Here is a 20,298-nt window from a genome sequence, read left to right as displayed (position 1 = left end):
GGAACTGAGATGTTATGCAGTCAAGGGGTTCTTAACTTGGTGATTTATGAATGTAAAAAAAAGTAAAAAAAGTATGTGTTTGTGCATGTATTGTATACATACACAAACATACATATATGTATATTATATATGTGTATACACACATATTTATGCACACATACACACATATATCTGTGTATACATAAACATGCATATGTATATATAAAACTGCATTTCAGTATAATTGGTTTCCTTTGTAATTATAAATATTTTATTTATTCATGTAAAAAAAAGTTATTCCGTGAGGTCCACAGGTTTCACCAGATTGACAAAGAACCAAAATAATTAAGAAGCCTTGATTTGGTCCAACCCCTATTTTACAGCTGAGAAAACTGAGGCTTAGAGAGATGAATGTCTTGCCCAGTGCCACATAGTAAGTGTGAGAAACAGAAGTTGAACCTAGGCCTCCTGATTCAAAGGCATAACACTCTGTCCTCTATGTCATGCTGCTTCTCAAAGATAACAGGGTAAGTAAAGGTCAGAAGAGCTGCTCTATTAAGAAAAGCAGATGTAAAACAACAACAAACAACACCCAGTGACAAATAGTAATGATGAAGTGCTTTACAATTGCAAGGTGCTTTCACATGCAATATCTCATCTAAGCTTTAGACCTACTCTCTAAAGTGGGAAGGTGCCATAAGTATTATTATGCCCATTTTACAGATGAATCCAAGGCTTTTGGGGATGAACTTATAGGTTCAAGATCATATAACTGGACAGAAGGAACAGGAGGATTCAAATGTAGAATCTCTAACTTCAAGTTCACCATGCTTCACACGTCATATTTTATACATTAGCTTCTCATTTTATCTTCCTGACCAATTTAATTTTTTTCCATTTCGTGTAATCTTTTGAGGTAACGGTTAAGATCAGGCCAGAGTTCTCTTGCTAACCCCAGATCTTCACTTAGAAGGTAGAGAAAAACCAAGAAATAATGACTACTCATTAAAATGTAAAGAGCTTCTAAATCACTGTTGATTAGAGAAATGCAAATTAAAACAATTCTGAGGTACCACATCACACCTATCAGATTGGCCAACATGACAAAACAGGAAAATGATAAATGTTGGAGAAGACGTGGGAAAATTGGAACACTAATGCATTGTTGGTGGAGTTGTGAAATGATCCAACCATTTTGGAGAGCAATTTGGAACTATGCCGAAAGGGCTATAAAAATGTGCGTACCCTTTGATCCAGCAATAGCATGTCCTAGGGCTATAACCCAAAGAGATCATAAAAATGGGAAGAGGACCCATATGTACAAAAATATTTATAGCAGCTCTTTTTGTTGTGGCCAAGAATTGGAAATTGAGGGGATGCCCATCAATTGGGTAATGGCTGCACAAGTTGTGGTACATGAATGTAACAGAATACTATTGTGCTATAAGAAAGGATGAGCAGGCAGACTTCAGAAAAACCTGGAAAGACTTGCATGGTTTGATGCTGAGTGAAGTGAGCAGAACCAGGTAACAGCCACAATGTGTGATGACTAACTTTGACAGACTTAGCCCTTCTCATCAATGCAAGGATCTAAGACATCTCCAAAGGTCTCATGATGGAAAATGCTATCCATGCCCAAAGAAAGAACTATGGAGTTTGAATGCAGATTGAAGCATACTCTTTGTTATTTTCTTTCTTCTATTGTTTTTTGTTTCCTTTTTCTGGTGGTTCCCCCTGTTGATTCTAATTCTTCCTTAAAACATGAGTAATGTGAAAATATATTTAATAGGAACATATATGTATAGCCTATATCAGATTGTGTGCCATCTTGGGGAGGAAAGTGGGGAGGGAGGGGGAGAAAAATTTAAAACTCAAAAGCTTATGGAAGTGGTTGTTAATAAATCAAAATAAATTAATAAAAAAATTTAAAAATGTAAAGGTCTTGATCATTATGAAATGACATCCAAGAATGTGCAGTCTGCAAATGAAAGAATGAAATGGATATCATATTAACAATGTCTAAAAAATATCAGCCCTAGAAAAGAAACATTTGAAAATTATATCTGTGGTTGAACTTTGGAAAAAAAAAGGAAGGAGGAGAAAGAAGGCCTGAGAAAGAGAAAAGGAGAGAATCCAATGTGGGGAATGTATGGACAGGATTACCAAGCTATAGCTTTTCATTCATAGTGACAAAGTAGTAAGGAATGAGAAGTATTGGATGTTCAGTGAAGAGTAGGCTAAGGACAAAATTTCTAAGAGATGGGAGAAAAGTTATCTACTGCCAGGATTGTGTACTTCTAAGTCAGGCTGAAAATTATCTGGAAGCCAAGCTAGGAATTGTTATCCCTGGAGTGATAAGACATTATATGCTGGAGAAGCTTGTTGAAGAAAGGAACTTAGAGATTATATAACAGAGAATAAGGGAGTACTGAGGCAAACATAGAACAATAAGAGAGCTAGAATTAGGAACATGGCAAGTTGAGCATCATAGAAGTGAACATATAAAAAATAAACAATGCAATAATATACACAATAATTACAATATATTAATATATTAACAATATAAATGGACAGAACAATAAAACAAATTAACCTGAATGTTATGCTATTATAATGACTGAGCTTGGGTGTAGAGAAACGCTGAGAAAATACCCCTCTCTAAAACTCACTGCTATGTTCCTCTGATAAAGAACTCATATTCAAAATATAAACGGAAAAGATTAGAAGAAGAACCACTTCTCAATAAAATTATCAAAGGTTATAAATAAGGTACTTTTCAAAGGAAAAAATCCAAGGTATTAACAACTTCATGAAAGAAAGATCCAAATTATTAACAGTTAGAGAAGTGTAAATTAAAGAAATCTGAGGTTCTACCCCATACCCATCAGATTGGCAAAGCTGACAAAAAGAGGGGTAATGATGAAAATTAGAGGGGCTGTGGAGAAACTGATGGTGGAATTGTGAACTGGCCAAGTCATTCTTGAAAACAATCTGATCTTACATCCCAAAAGTCAGCACACATATCCTTTGAACCAGAGATAATGCTGAAAGGTCTATGTTATCTTCAAGATGAAAAGCATACACATGTAAAAAGATATTTACAGCACGTCTTTTTCTTTAAGGGGATGTCCAGCAATTGAGAAATGGCTGAACAAATTAGGAATATGATAGGATATTGTTGCATTACAGGAAATTGTGAAAGGGACGGTTTCAGATAAATCTGGGAAGCCCTTGTGTAAACTTATACAAAGTGAAGTGAGCAGAATTAGGATAACAATTTATACAATAACCACAACAACACAAGGGAAACAACTTTAAAAGATGTGAGATCCCTGGTTAACACAAAGATCAATCACAATTCCTGAAGAAAGATGCTTAAGAATGTTATCCAATCATGAGGTAAAGGATTAAAAGATAAACTATATAGTTTTGGAAATGGAAATGTGAAAATTTATTTTGTTTGACTATGCATATTCATTATAAGGTTTTTGTTTTTAAATGGGAGATAAGCGGGGTAGGAGAGGCCCCCACCAAAAAAAAAAAAGACAAAAGGAAAGAAAGAAAAAGGTGTCAGACCAGCTGACTCAAGTATATCGCACTTGATCACTTTCAGTGAAAATATGCTACAATCTATGATGTGCCTAATCATTGGATTTATTAGGTATGTCACTTTGCATAGCCTAGAGTTGGGAGCAAAATCAGCTTCTATTTGAAGCAGAAATCTCATCTCCAACATCCCAAACAAGAGATGATTTGGTATCTTCCTGAAGAACTGCAATGATAAAGAAGTAATTGCTTTGAGAGGTAGCATTTTCTATTTTTAAACAGCTCTAAATTTTATAAATTTCTTTCTTGTTCTAAGCCAAAATTTCCTGTCCTATACTGATTACCTTTTTGTTGTTCTTATTAGATCAGAACCAGAGCACCTGGTCTGGAATTAGAACATCTGAATTCTGATTTTGGCTCTGCTAGTCATGAGTATCGCAATCCAAGGCAGGTTGTTTCCTTTCTCTGTGCCATGGTTTTGACATTTGCAAAATGATGATGATGTTTCCTGTACCACCTGCCTCAAAGAGCTGTTGGAAGGCAGGGATTGTGCAGTCATTCCAATCCCAAACCTCTGCACATATGTAAGGGGCCATCATTAGCATCACCATCATCACCACTATCAAAAAAGTATTTATCACAAGTAACATTGTATGAAGAGACTCACATAAACCTGAAGCAGCTAGGTGGGTGCAGTGAATAAAGTGATACTTAGGAAGACTGGAGTTCAAATCTAGCCTCACACATCTCACTTCCTATCTGTGTGATTCTGGGCAAGTCATCTAACTTCTGCTTGCTTCAGTTTCCTCATCCTTAAAAGAGGAATACTACAAGGGCTATCGAGAAGATAAAATGAGATGATGTCTGTAAAATGCTTTTCAAAATTAAGGTGCTACATAAATTCTATGTATTAAACTATGTAAATGAAGTATCATATATTTTAATAATAGTAATAACAACATGAATACTTCATGGATTTTTTTGTTCAGTCATTTTAGTCATGTCCAGCTCTACATGACCCCATTTGGGGTTTTCTTGACAAAGATGCTGGAGTGGTTTGCCATTTTCTTCTCTGGTTCATTTTACAGATGGAAACTGAGGCAAATGGGGGTAAGTGACTTTTGCAGGGTCACACAGCTAGTAAGTGCCTGAGGACAGATTTGAACTTGGGAAGAGGAGTCTTCTGACTCCAGGCCCAGCATTCTCTCCACTGCCTGACTTCACCGATAAAACCACAGTGTTCTTATGTGACCGTATCAGGTAGGGCAGAAGACCTATACCCAAAAGTATAACTTTCTCTAGAATATTATAACCTAGTCCTTACCTTTCACAGATCAGCACCTCTGGGAAAGAATTCACCTTAAGAAAGGTTCTATCATGGAATCGGTCATCACTAATGGCAGAATGTATGCTGGTAGAAGAACTGCAGTCTTCTTTGTCTCCCTGGCTGAGGGATCCGAGACTACTTGAAGGAGAAACTTCCATCATTTGATTAGGCAAAATTGTCTGTTTTGAATTTTCATGCAAAGATGGATTAGACGATCCATCTGCAAGAGGCTATGATAGCAGAAAAGGAAAAAAAACTCTCCATTAATCAATGTAGCACAAGATAGGAAGTAATCAGTTTGTTATTAACTGCATTCTCAATCCTTGGCTTTCAAGCTGCATTTGTATAGTACTACTGATGGGACTGAAGCAACTAGCAAATATGATTACATAATTGGGCTAATAGTTTCTCCTTGAGTTGACCAAATTGGTTAGTTGTTTTTTTTTTTATCATGAAGACAAAGTTCCAATATTTTTAAAATAAACTACTGGGCAATATAAGTTAACTGTAAAATATAGACAGATATCTTTGCCTGGCATTTAAAGCCGTTATTACCACCATTTCTACCCTACCTTCCAGATTTATCTTATACCACTCACTTGTACACACCGTGCTTCGGCCAGACTGAAAAACTGATGTCCCCTGGATAGATTCTGTACTTGGTTTCCATGTCTTTCCTCAGGCAATTCCATGTGCCATGACTACAATGGCTTCCTACCTCCTCTTCACCTGCTGAATTCTTACACATCTTTTAAAGCCTAGAACAAATGCTATTTCCCTCAGGAATCTTCCTCTGATCTCTCCTCTTGCTAATGACCATCTTACCCTGCCTCATATAGGGTAAGATGTCTTTCTACTGAACTTGTCCTCTGATGCTGTCAACTGTAGATATTACTGTTGCTACCTTAACTCCCTACTAGCCTCTGAGCTCCATGAAGATAGGTACTGAGTCTTCTCTAAATTGCAGGTCTTCTTGGGGGCCTCATGTTAGGCGAATACAAAAACTAAAGCTTGTTAAATTCAAGAGGAATAAATTGGACTTTCTGATACTTTTTTTTCTATGTTTCTATTTGCAAACACAGTAAAATCTCGTTAGAGTTCGAATTGAGATATTCCACGAACCGTCCTGTGTTAGAACTCTCTGGGATGGCTGAACCTTTTCTACTTTCGATAGACTCAAGAGAAGCCAGCATCTGAGGAGCTCTGTCTTTCTCTGCCTACCAGATCTGCTAGTCCTTGTCCACTCAGGAAGGGGCAGAAAACCAGAGCACAGGGTAAACAGCATTTATGCAAGACTAACATGAAGGTCTTGGGCTGCTTGTCCTCTCTTACTGTATTTAATTCATGGATCTCAGTTATCTGGTGCTTCTTTTCCTAGTTCTTAACTGGTGTCTATACTTGTGGTCTAGATACCTTTTGTCCATCAGATTCCTCTTCTCTGAACAAGGTCCTGAACCTGGCCTCTCTTGGCCTGTCCTATCTTCTTTCTGCCCAAGGCCTGGAATGACACTATGTCCCTTTTATGTACCTCTCTTATGTACTCATCATCATCTATTCCTCTTCGTAGGCCATACGTGGTACAAAAATGGGCAATGATACCATCGAAGTTTGCTGAGTCCTGATTATCTGAACTTTGCCATCATGTCTCAAATGCCTTCTCACCTTCATTCCTATGACCTTTTTCTCCCATTGACGAGTCCCTCCATTTTGGGGAAAGGCTCAGACCGACCATCCTTCACTCTTCTCCTAGCTCTACTTCTAACTCCAGACTTGCCACCATGTCCCACTTAAGAACCTCCCCATCTCAAATTTCAGCAGTTTTTTTTTTAAAGCATTGTCTTTCTCCAGTAGAGTGTAAAGTCCTTGAGGGCAGGGAGTGTCTTTCTATTTTGCTTGCACTTATATTCTGGGCACTCAGCACAGTGCCTGGCATGTAGAAAGTGCTTAATAAATGCTTGTTAACTGACTGATTGATATAATATCTTTGGTATCTGCCTGTGCTTCTCTATTCACTTATCCATCATTCTAGTTTGAGTCCTTATCACCTCTTGCCCGGACTATTACAATAATTTCCTAATTGGTCTCTGTGTGAAGTCTCTCCTCACCCCACCCATTCTCAACACAGCTTCCAAAGTGATTTTCCTGAGCACAGCTCAGACCACGTCACAGTCCTATTCACTTATTTCCAGTGGCCCACTGTCTCTTGTAGGATCAAACATAAACTGGACATTTAAAGCTCTTCACCACCTAAGTCCAGTTGACCTTTCCAATCTAATCACACAATACTGCCATTTACACACACTATGGTCCAGCCAATCTATCTGTCTTACTGTTTCTCCTACATGGCCCTCCATGGCTTTTTGTGCCTTTGTACTGACTGTGCAACATTCCTGGAATATAATTCTTCTTCATTCCCATTTCTTAGAGTCCTTATTTATGGCTTTGAAAGGCACAGCTCAAGCACAATCTCCTACATGAAGCCTTCCTTTATCCCTGCCTCCCAACAACTAATGTCTTTCCTATAAAATCATCGTTTCTAATTTTGCTTTTTTCTGCATATAACTTTATCTCACTCTATTGATCAGTCTTGATCAGTATTGATATTGATATCGATATCAATATATTTCTATTTTTACATCTATCCTCAAGGTTAGGTACTGTCTCATTTTAGTTTTGCATAACCAATGCCCAAGATAGTGCCTGGCAAATAGTAAGCATTTGATCAATGCTTATTTATAAACTAATGGGTTCTATAGAATAATGTTCTGAATACTTACCCTAAATTTTTGATTGATGGGATAGACCACTTTTGCCTTCAATGCGAATGCTGCGATGTTACTGTTGAATGGTGACTCATATTCCTGAGCCACAAAAAAAGGAACAAAACAGCATTTGAAGCTTTCAGTGAGAGAATGCATGTGCTGACATGTATTTGCAAAATGCCAGACCTTATTCTGACTTACATATTTGAGGAATTGAACAGATAAAGGGGCTGTCCAAACAAACATTTACAACTGGCCCAGGAAGTGTTTTTTAAATAATTTATCAAAAAATGGGGACACATCCTTTGTCTCATTTTCAGAGTTATGTTATGACAGGGAAAACCTTGGTTAAAAAGACACATACAATTACCATTATAATCACATGCTCTTATGGAAAGGAGAAATATGTGTAGAGAATGTCAAATAAATGATAAGGAAAGAAAGAATAACAAAAGAAATAATCCACAATAATATTTATATAGGGTGCTTCAAAAGTACTAGTGCAATCTTAAACTAGGAAGGAAGGAAGGAAGGAAGGAAGGGAGGGAGGAAAGAAGGAAGAAGGAAAGAAGGGGAAGGAGAGAGGAAGAAAGGGAGGGAGGGAGGAAAAAAGGAAGGAAGGATGGAATGAAGGAAGGCAGAGAGGGAGGGAGGGAGAGTAAGCATTTATAACCCAAACTGTACTGACTTTGGGGAACCTTGTATAGAACACCCTCTCATTTTGTGATTTCTCAGTCTGATGGAACTAAATGTTCCGTGAGGATTACACCAATGAATCAATGATAATATCACAAAACAGAGCTTGAACAGAACATAGAAAATTTTGTTGCAGGTGAAAGAGATCTGAGAGTGTAGGAAATGGAATGTTAGAGCTAAAAGTGATCTTGAACCTCAGCAAATATTACTACTGAGACTGAGAATCATAAAAATTCTCTTCATGTAACATTTTCATTTTAAAAAGTGCCTTCCTTACAACAACCCTATGGAGGCATGCAATGTACACATTATTATCCTTGAGGCCACATGTGGCCTTCTAGGTCCTCGGGTGTGGCCTTCTCACTGAGTCCAAGTTTTACAGAACGGATCCTTTTATGAAGGGGATTTGTTCTGTGAAGTTTGGATATGGTCAAAGGGCCACACTTGAGGACCTAGAGGGCCATATGTGGCCTCGAGGCCACAGGTTCCCTACCCCTGATTTCTAGTCTAACCCTCTGTTTTTACTGACAAGGAAACTGAGACCCAGAGAGGTAAATCAAAGTACCCAAGATGTCACAGTTCAGAGTTATTTTTGTCGACACCATACAGTGCTGCCTTCCTCAATCAAGAGCTATACAGAGACACTGTTGGAGACACACAACTTAGAGTCAAAATCTGACTTTTGTCCCTCTTGTGTCTAACTCAATGTGAGAATCCCTGTGCTTATCCAAACTAATTACAACTGATATATTAAAATACAAGCATTCAACTCCCTTTGCCTGCTTTAATACAAATCAACACACCTTTTAAGATTGGTGAGTTATGCAGAGCCAATCTGCTACCTGCGCTGCCTTGGAATGAGGTGGGATCCCTATCACCAAGGTCTTCAAGCTGAGCCTAGCTACTGAGGATGTTATAAAGGGATGTTATAAACCCCTGTTCACATAGGGGTTTGGATGGTGTAGACTATGGAGAATATCATCTCTAACAGAATCAGATCTCAAGGGCCACTGAGGGGTAGTAAGAGAAGAGAATGTTCGGGAAAAGGTTGGATTAGATACCCTTTGTGATCCCTGCCAGCTCTCAGATCCTGCATTCCCTCATGCTCTGACTGTTGTGGATGTAATGGTCTGCCTGCTAATGAGCTGAAGCTCACCTCCCTTTAGACCATCAGTAGATTCAATAGTAACACCACCATCTGGGTTTGTTGATGACCGTTTGCTCATTTCTAAGGCATTTAAAAATGCTACCTAGAGACAACAGTATATTAAAAATAGGCAGTATGCATTCAAGGGAGCATTCTCAGTGCCAATGACATTCTCCACGCTTGCCTTGTTTTGTGTGTTTCATAGAAATCAGAATCCAGCTGAAGCAACACCTTCTTCCAAGCCAGGCCACCTGCTCACTCAAAACTGAAATCACTCTGGCTCAAGTTATCAAATACCATCAGAAGAAAACTTCAACTATCCAGAACTTCCCTACAAATATTACTAAAGAATATCATTAAAGACATGTCTCTAGATTGGCATGGCATCTTGTCTGTCCATTATTTTCTTTTGGCTATTATTCCATTTAAATTTATCATCATCATCATCATCATCATCATCATCATCATCATTATTAGCAGTAGTAGTAGTATTGTTATTCTGCTGTGCCCAAGGCCCAAGCCCAAGGAGTCTTACTGGTTCTTTTACTTAGCTGGATGGGAAAAACAAAACAAAAAAATATAATATGACTGAAACTTGCTACAAAGTGGTTTTAGAAAGCTATTCCAACTGAAAACTATGAATATAATTATTTTTGTGGCCTGGATAGAAGCTGGAAAATAGAGACTCACTGACAACAAGGCGATACAGGCTTGATAGATCAGCCTCTTGAGCTACAGCAGGAGAGGGGATATGCAGATGGAGACAGGTAGAGTAAAGGAATGATATACATCAGTTTGGGTTCGCCTCAAAGGATTTCTCCCAAATCATATTTAACCTCATTTGACCCATTCAAGGTGAGAGCATTTCTAAATGGCCTTTTGTCTAACTCAATGTAAAACTATACAGCCTCTAAGATGTGTGGTGAGCCAGCTGGTGGTTTTGGCTATAACTGGATGGTCCATTTTCAGGGAATAGTTATGATTATGTGTGTGGCTTTGCTTCAAAGATGAGAACCCAGAAGTTGGCAGTGAAGCAGAAACAGATGTCTGTGTTGGACTACATGGCCACTGAGGTCCCTTCAGACTCTCAGATGATGTGATTGTGCGATTTTGGGAGATGTGCGCTTCTTATATGAGGAAGTATGTTCACCTGCTTTGTCTATATCAGGGCTTCTTACCTAGGTGTCTGTGAACTTATATATATTTTGATAATGATTTCAATAGAACTGGTTTCCTATGTAATCCTACATATTTTATTTTATGCACTTAATTTTTTTTTTTCTGAGAAGGGATCCATAGGTTTCACCAGACCTGTAAAGGGGTTCATGGAAAAACAATAGTCAAAAAAAAAAAAGAAAAGAAAAGAAAAAAGAGGTTAAGAACCTCTTGTATAGATAAATTTAGCTTAAGATGATTTTGTCTTTGTCTCTTTTCCTTGAAATCTGTAAACTTATTAATAAAGAGAGACTCTTTCACCTCACTGGTTTCTAGAAGAGAATTTCAGACAAAATGGGTAATTAATATACATTTGTTGAATCAAAGTAAACATTTTGTTTATATTGACAATTATTATGATCACTTGATGCATATTTAATATAGTGATTCATGGCTATATTATATCATCTCATTTGACCATCAGCCTGTGAGTTAGGTAGAATAGGGATTACTTTTAGAAATTCAATGTTATTTTATTCTCACACTTGCATTTTCTCTCCTACCTCCCCCTTCCCCAACACACACGCAGAGAAAGTAAGAAAAACAAAATCCATTACAAACATGTATAGTCCAGCATAAATTTCTGCATTGGCTGTGTCCAAATACATATTGACAGACAGTCACATATCTATACATGTCTGTGTACAGATATTTTTAGATATATGCATGTATATATTGTGTATATATATATATATATATATATGTGTGTGTGTGTGTGTGTGTATATGTGTATGTATGTGTGTGTATATATAAATGTAGTATGTATATATTGCTCAGTCATTTTAGTTCTGTCTGATTCTTCATGGTCCCATTTGGGGTTTTCTTGGCAAACGTACCGGAACGGTTTGCCATTTCCTTCTCCAGCTCATTTTACAGATGAGGAAACCGATAAACAGAGTTAAGTGACTTGCCCAAGGTCACACAGCTAGTAAGTGTCTGAAGCCAGATTTAGACTCAGGAATATGAGTTGTCCTGACTCCAGGCCTGGCACTCTATGCACTGCACCACCTAACTGCTTAGTACATAAACATATGTGTATGTGTGTGTGTGTGTGTGTGTGTGTATGTGTATGTGTATATATATATGTATGTGTGTATATAAATATATATGTAGGAATGTATGTATATATGCATGTGTGTGTGAAAAGGACAGGGATTATTAAGCACATTTTGCAGATGGAAAATGAGGCCTAGAGAGAGGTGATGTGTCTAAGGGTCACACAGTAGTACAAACTGGACTTTGAACCTAGGTATTCTGTCTCTAAGTTCAATGCCCTTCTCAATAAACCATACTACTTCAGACTACATTTCAATGTTCATCAGCTCCTAAAAGCTTTTTTGCATAAGTAATATGATTTCTAAGAAAACTGGTTAGGATGTAAATGCAGTTTTTTAAAAAGCAATTTTGTAAATCGGATGGTTAAGTCTGTGTGCATTGTGAGTGTGGGATTTCCACAAAAAGAATATGCCCTCCTTTTCCAGAAAAAAAAATGAAAAAAATAAATAAATAAGCAACTAATTGGTCATAGAAAACTGAGATTATATCACAGCATTCCTTTGATGTGGCTAAAACTTTTCTGTTAGGAAAGCAAAGAGGCATCAGAGGATCATAGATCGGAATGGAAGAAAACTTACTGGCGTCTGGTTCAATCCCCTCACCTTACAGAGGAGGAAACTGGGAGAGTCAGCCGGGGTTATACAACTGGTAATTATCTGGGCTGGAATTCGAACTGAGGCCTCTCTGACTCCAGGTTCAGGGCTGTGTTACCTATCAGGGCCTGTAAGCTGCACCAGTGAAGGTCACCAATGAAATGACATCAGGATCTGTTGAAGTTTCCAAGTGAATCATAAAAACAGCCTTAGTTCAAAGGAACAGCAGGATGTGAAGATAATGTTGACTGATGCATTCTTGAGGGTACTAACGGAATTCCAGTGAATCTCATCCTGCCCCTAATTTTTAGGGCCACATTTTAGTTATGAATTCTGAAAGGGGAAATCACTACCATTTTTGTAAATCAGTCCCTAGGAACCTGCAGAGACCTTTCACTTTATGTCCTGCAATGATTAGCTCACTACTGAGGAGTTGTTCTTAGGGGAAAATAAATAGCTTACAGATTAGAAATCCCTTCTAAAAAAAACCCCTCAAGGTAGCCTATTCAACCTTGCTGTGGTTCAGGCCGAGGTCAGTAATTCATTTATGAACTCACTACGAGTTAGGAGGAACCTCAAGCTCAGAAGGTGCCTTACAAACTTTCCAGGCTACCTGATAGTGCTTTAAGGTTTACAAATCACCTTACATATAAGCCTCAGAGCAGCCCTGTGAAGTAGGTACTTTATAGGCTTTATTACCCTATTTTTTAGATGAAGAACCTGAGGCTGAGAATGGTTAAATGATTTCTTCACGGTCATACAGCTAACAGTGTCATTGGAAAGATTTGAACTGATGTCCTAAAGAATCATAGGTTTAGAGCTGGCAGGGATCTTATGGGGCTATTGAATACAAAATCCTCATTGTAGATATGAGGAAACTGAGGAAGAAAACTTTTTAAGAGCCTACTATGTGCCAGTCACTGTGCTATTTACTTTAAAAATATTATCTCATTTGATCCTCACAACAAACCTGGAAGTTAGGTGCTATTATTAACCTTTATTTAATATATAACATATAATATTTAAATCTAATAATATAAATTTAACATTTATAGTAGAGGAAACTGAGGTAGACAGGAGTTAAGTGACTTGTCCAGAGTCTTACAGCCACTAAGTGTCAAAGGCTAAATTTGACCTCAACTCTTGCTGACACCAGGTCCAGTGGTCAATCCAATGTACCACCTGGCTGCCTCTGAGGATCAGAGAGTTTTAAGTGACTTGCTCACAATCTAGTAAGTGTCTAAAATAAGACTGAACTTAGAGCTTCCTGGGTAAAACACTTTCTTGAGCCCTCTTGGGCCTCTTTACTGGACACTGTTGACGCATATTGAGCTTGTCATACCTAAGCCTTTTTTTTCCTAATATGAGCTGCTTTTAAGCCATGCCCTTCCCATTTGCCACTCATTCAATTATTTTATTTTTTACCTAAATGAAGGACTTCATACATATTTTTAACTAGAGCAATGCCATCCACAGCTGCTCTGAAACAGAAACCCTCGGAGAATTTCCTGAGGCACTGTAGGGTTAAGTCAGTTAACAAGCATCCAAGCTCATGCAACCAGCATATGTCTTAGGTAGGACTAGAACCTAGCTCCTTGTTACCTCATGGATTGATCCCTGTCAGGCTGACTTGAAACAATTATTATTGTTTACACCTAAGTAAAAGATTATATATGTATCTCTATTAAATTTTACCATATTAAATTTGTCCCATTAATAATAAGGTAGTAGTAGCATTTCTATAGCACCCTACTATATGCGAAGCACTGTGCTAAAGCACTTTAAAAATTTCCTATTTGATCCTCAAAATGACCCCGAAAGGTAGGCGTTAATGTTATCCCTGTCTTACAATATGAGTGTTATCATTATTTTTTTCTTTTTAAAAACAATTTATTTATTAATTTTCAGTTTTCAACATTCACTTCCATAAGATTTTGAGCTTTAAATTTTCTCCCCCTTCCTCTTCTCCTCACTCCCCAAGATGGTGTGCAATCTGATATAGGCTCTACTTATAAGTTCATATTAAGCATATTTTCACATTAGTCATGACGTAAAGAAGAATTAGAAACAATGGGAGGAACCACGAGAAAGAAGCAACAAAACAAAACAACAAAAGAAAAGAAGAGCAGATAGTACGCTTCCATCTGCATTCAGACTCCTAAATTCTTTCTCTGAATGTGGATGGCTTTTTCCATCGTGAGTCCTTTGGAGTTGTCTTAGATCCTTGCATTGCTGAGAAGGGCTAAGTCTATCAAAGTTAGTCATCACACAGTGTGGCTGTTACTGTGTACAATGTTCTCCTGGTTCTGCTCACTTCACTCTGCAACAATTCATATAAGTTTTTCCAGGGTTTTCTAAAGTCCACCTGCTCATCATTTCTTACAGCACAATAGTATTCCATTACATTCATATAACACAGCTCTTTCAGACATTCCCAATTAATGGGCATTATCCCCTCAATTTCCAATTCTTGGCCACCACAAAAAGAGCTGCTATAAGTATTTTTGTATATGTGGGTCCTTTTCCCGTTTTTATGATCTCTTTGGGATATAGACCTAGAAGTGGTATTGCTGGATCAAAGGGTATGCACAGTTTTATAGCCCTTTGGGCATAGTTCCAAATTGCTCTCTAGAATGGTTGGATCAGTTCACAACTCCATCAACAATGCATTAGTGTTCCAATTTTCCCACATCGTCTCCAACATTTATGTGAGTGTTATTATTATGCTTGTCTTATATATGAGGAAACTGAGACAGAAATTTCGTAACTCACCATGGGTCACATAGCTAGTAAGTGTCTGAAGCCAGATTTGAACTCAGGTCTTCCTGACCCCAGATGCTCTATCCACTGTGACATCTAGCTGCCTCTGAGTCCCAGAGGTTGTGACTTTCCCACAGTTACCTAATGCAAGTTTACCCAAGAACTATCCTCTGTATCATTCTACTGTAGACCTTCCTCTAGACTGATATCAAACCAATGACCACTGCTCTTTTAAGTTGTGAAGCCACCTAACTATACCGTCATCCAACTCATATATTATTAAGAGAGAAAGCAATTTTCCCTGAAATCCAGGTATCCTCTGCTTAAGGCATTCTGCTGATTTGCTGAAGAAGGAAATGAGCTTAATTAGGCATGACTTGTTCTTGAACCTATGATGGCTCCTAATGATCACCACTTAACTTTATGAGTACTTATAAACTATCCATTTAATAATCTCTCCTAGAATTTTGCTAGAGAAAGATAAGATTTACAGAAAAAAGTCTCAGGTGTCAGACTAATTTATATTATATATATCATCTGACTTAGCAGGTTTAGAGTGGGTACTAAAAATGCTATTTGTTGGCAATAATTATGTAAAAGTCAGAATTTGTATCATTTTGAGTAATCAAGGCTTAAATGATTAATGATTTGCTTTAGTTTTATTTGATTTTATTTTTTCCCCCTCCTAATAGGGAGCAAGTATAAAATCAATTCCACAAGAAAAGGAGTACATTTAAGAAACCATTCGCTAAGGACTATTCCAGTCACTTGAAAGAGTTGAAATACCTTCCAGAAATGCCCTATCAGAAGGGAAAAGTCTAATTCATTTCGTTTTAAATTTTCTCTGACAGATATTTCTTTAATAATCTATAAGACGTCAGGCTATACATTGGAGATGTATTATATACTTCCATAAATGAAAAAGACTTACACCAAGAATTCCCTCTTCCATGGGTGTTTGGTCTTCCTTTCTCTTCTCTCTTGGTAGTGAGTCAGTTTCATAAAGATGTACATCAGCATCCAGGTTTTTGAGGAGACTTTGGGAATCATCTTTCTAAAAACCCCAAAAGAAAAACACAATTCATTGAAAAGAAGAAAGAATCTTTCCTGTGATTTACAGCTGCTCAATCCTGAAGCTTACACCATATTTGTTAGTTTATGCCACTTAAAGATTATAAGCATTTCTTTTTTGTTGTGGGGTGGAGAGTTAAAGAATAATAAAATATCTTTCATGATACATTTTTTCTTTATATCTATGATAGGAATATAAGAATTGAAAATTCTATAATTAAAATGAAGAAATTTGACCTTGAAAAAGAGATGAGAAAAGTCTTTCCTTTCTTTGCCTAGGTGGGGGGCTACAGGTGTGAAACATTATATATGGTCAGATTCAGGGTACGTAATGGTTTCTTATGTGAAAGAGTTGATATTTTCCTCTGTGTCTCTTCTGTTCTTTGCTACAAAGGATGGTTCTCTCGAAGGGAAGGGAAAGGAATATTTTGAGGCAAAAAGCAAATGATATTAAATTTAAAAAAAGAAATATCAGGAAAAGACATGGAGTTACTCCTGGAGATATGGTCAAGATGGCAGCACAGAGGAAGCACTTAGCTGAGCTCTCCCAACATTCCCCTTCAAACAAATTTAAAATAACACCTCAAATAAAATTCTGGGGTGGTAGAACCAGCAAAAGATTAAGGTGAGATATTCTTCTAGCCCAAGACAATTTAGGAAAGAGAGATATCTGTGGCATGAAGGAAGAGCCCACATGGATGAAACACCAGGGGTAAGACTAGGTTTCAGGACTTCTCAAGTCAAAATATGGTGAGGGGACCTAACAATTGATGAGAAGAAGATTACAGGGGACCCTTGTGCTAGCACTGGACATAGGACCAGATGTTTTTTGGCAACATATAAGTGGTGCATACCCACTTCTGGGTCATAATTCAAGGGCAGAGAAGAACACTTTTGGACAAGAGGGAGCAGGGGACCTGAGGAGCCCTATCAATTGCAATCCAAGGGATCAAGAGCCCTTTCTAAGTGAGAACCATGGTGCAGACAAGAGAGCAGTGTCTACACCTCTCCTCAGATCAAATCACCTTGGAAAAACCAAAAACTTCGAAATGCCCAAGACTGTCTCTGAAAACAGCAGTGTCAAAATGCCTGAAGCTTGGGATAGTAACCATTCCCTCAAACTCCCTCCCCTACTTTGAAGACAGCCCAACTTTACCATAAATTCAAAGTCAAGAAATAGGCTAGAAAAATGAGCAAACAACAATAACAAAAAAGAACCTGACCATAAAGCCACTATGATGACAGAGAAGATCAAGACAGCAACTCTGAAGAAAACAAAGAAGTCAAAATAGCTATAAGCATATAAGCAATGCTACAAAGAAAAAAAAAATGTGAATTGGACATAAGCCCAATAAGAATTCCTCTAAGTGCTAAAAAATGATTTTTAAAATCAAATAAGAATGGTAGAGGAAAATTAGGCAAAGAAATGAGAGCAAGGGAAGAAAATTCTGGAAAGACAATGAACAGCTTGGTAAAAAAAAAGGTATCAAAAAATACTGAAAAAAAAAACACCTTAGAAAACAGAATTGACTAAATGGAAAAAGAGGCACAAAACTTCACTGATGAAAATGACTCCCTAAAAAGTAGAATTAGCCAAATGGAAAGAGGTACAAAGGCTCACTAAGAAAATAATTCCTTAATAATTAGAAGCGGGCAAGTGAAAGCTAATGACGCCATAAAGTAGCAAGATATAATAAAACAAAGCAAAAAGAGTGGAAAAAAACAGAAGAAACATGAAGTATCTCACTGGAAAAACAACTGACCCAGAAAACAGATGAAGGAGAGACAATTTAAGAATTAGTGGATTACTGAAAGCCATGATTAAAGAAGGAACCTAGAGATTATATTTCAAGAAAATATAAAGGAAAACAATATCCTAGAACTAGAGAATAAAATAGAAATGAGAAAGAATCTAACAATTACCTCCTGAAAAGGATCCCAAAATGAAAATTCCCAAGAATATTTTAACCAAATTCCAGAGCTCCCAGGTCGAAGAGAAAATACTTCAAACAGCTATATTTATAAGTGAATTCTACCAAACTTCTAAAGAATAATCAATCCCAATATTGTATAAATTATTTACTACTATTTTTTATGAAACAAATATTGTTTTGATATCTAAACCAGGGAAACAAAAACAGATAAAGAAAACTACAGACAAATTTCTTTAATGAGTAGTGAAGCAAAATGTTCAATTAAAATATCGGCAAGGAGAATACTGCAATATATCACAAAAATCATACACTATGACCAGGTAGGATTTATACTAGGAATGCATGGTTGGTTCAACATTAGGAAAAATTTAAGTATAATTACCCATATCAATAGATGCAGAAAAAGCTTTTGACAAAACACAGCATCCATTCCTTTTAAAAACTCTAGAAAGCATAAGAATCAATGGAACCTTTTTTAAAATGATGAGTAATATCTTTCTAAAACCAAGAGCACTCATTATCTGTAATGGGGATAATCTTGAAGCCTTCTCAATAAGATCAGGGGTGAAACAAGGATATCCATTATTACCACTATTATTTAATATTGTATTAGAAATTCTAGCTATGACAATAATACTTAAAAAAAGACATTGGGGAATGAAAATAGTAAACAAAGAAACAAAGCTATCACTCTTTGCAGATGATAACAATGGTATACTAAGAGAACCGTAGACAATCAACTAAAAAAAACCCAAAACATTAGTTGAAATTAACAACTTTAGCCAAGTTTCAGGATATAAAATAAACCCATATAAATCACCAGCATTTCTATAAACTTCTAACAAAACCCAGTAAGAGACAAAAAAAGAAACTCTGTTTAAAAATAACTGCAGACAATATAAAATACTTGGGAGTTAACCTACCAAGACAAACCCAGGAACTACTTTAACGCAATTATAAAACATTCTTCACGTGAATAAAAGCAGATCTAAATGACTGGAGAAATAATAATTGCTCATGAGTAGGCTGAGCCAATCTAAAAAAATAACAATTCTACCTAAGTTAATTTACTTACTCAGTGCTACAGCAATCAAGCTGCTAAAAGAATATTTTGCAGAGTTAGAAGTAAAAAGTAAAAAGATACATCTGGAAGAACAAAAGGTCAAGAATATAAAGGGAATCTATGAAAATAAAAAAATGTGAAGGAAGGTGGCCTAGCAGTACCATCAAAGAGACCATTAAAGAAATTAATTCAGGCTATTAGCTAAAGGTCAAATACTCAAGCTGAAGCTTAAATACTTTGGTCACATAATTAGAAGACAAGGCTCATTGGAAAAGACCCTGGTATTGGGAAATATTGAAGGCAAAAAGAAAAGGGGACGGCAGAATATAGGATGCATAAATATTGTCATGGAAACAATGAACACGAATTTGGATAGACTTTGGGAGATATCTTTTAGAGAGGACAGAAGGGTCTGGCATGCTGTGGTACATGGGGTCACAAAGAGTCAGACACAGCTAAATGACTGACTAAACAGCAATAAAAGTTTGGAAGAAACTAGGCATAGACACCATATGCTAAGATAAGATCAAAATGGATAAATTATTTGGACATAAAAAGTGACATCATAACTAAATTAGTAAAGTATGGAAAAAAATGTACCTGTCAGATCTATGGATAAGTTGAGAGTTTATGGCCAAATAAGAGTTAGAGAGAATCATGGGAAGTAAAATGAATAATTTTTATTACATGAAATTAAAATGGTTTTATACAAACAAAACTAATGCAACCAATAATTAGAAAGAAAACAGGAAACTGGAGGGGGTGGGAATTAACAGCAATTTTCTTTAATAAAGGTCTCATTCCTCAAATATTGAAAGAACTGAGACAAATTTATAAAAATAAGAGCCACTCCCCAATTGATAAATGGTCAAAAGATACAAACACGCAGTTCTCAGAAGAAGAAATCAAAGCTGTCAACAGTCACGTGAAAAAAAATGTTCTAATCCTAACTGATTGGAGAAATGCACAATAAAACAACGCTGAGATACCACTTCATACCTATCAGATTAGCTAACATGACCGAAAAGGATAATAAAAAATGCTGGAGGGGAGGTGGAAAAATCAGGACACTAATATATTATTGATGGAGCTATGAACTAGTCCAACTGTTCTGGAGAACAATTCGGAACTATGCCCAAAAGGTTATAA

General features: G+C 36.9%; 1 protein-coding gene across 3 annotated transcripts in view; it reads right to left on the bottom strand.

Annotated features, from left to right (window-relative positions):
• Positions 1-20,298, bottom strand: part of EVC (EvC ciliary complex subunit 1) — a 135,764-nt gene that overhangs the window by 110,969 nt on the left and 4,497 nt on the right. For all 3 annotated transcript variants that reach the window (XM_020992261.2, XM_020992262.2, XM_020992263.2), the window contains exons 2-4: positions 16,013-16,135; positions 7,630-7,713; positions 4,850-5,082 (exon numbers count right to left, since the gene is read on the bottom strand). In XM_020992261.2, coding sequence (XP_020847920.1) covers positions 4,850-5,082; positions 7,630-7,713; positions 16,013-16,135 — 440 coding nt within the window. The remainder of the gene's footprint in view (positions 1-4,849; positions 5,083-7,629; positions 7,714-16,012; positions 16,136-20,298) is intronic.

The sequence above is a fragment of the Phascolarctos cinereus genome, unplaced genomic scaffold, assembly GCF_003287225.1.
Source record: "Phascolarctos cinereus isolate Bilbo 61053 unplaced genomic scaffold, phaCin_HiC Scaffold_9;HRSCAF=440, whole genome shotgun sequence".
Classification (NCBI taxonomy): domain Eukaryota; kingdom Metazoa; phylum Chordata; class Mammalia; order Diprotodontia; family Phascolarctidae; genus Phascolarctos; species Phascolarctos cinereus.
Note: the sequence above shows the minus strand (reverse complement) of the source record. Positions and strands in the feature narration are given on the sequence as shown.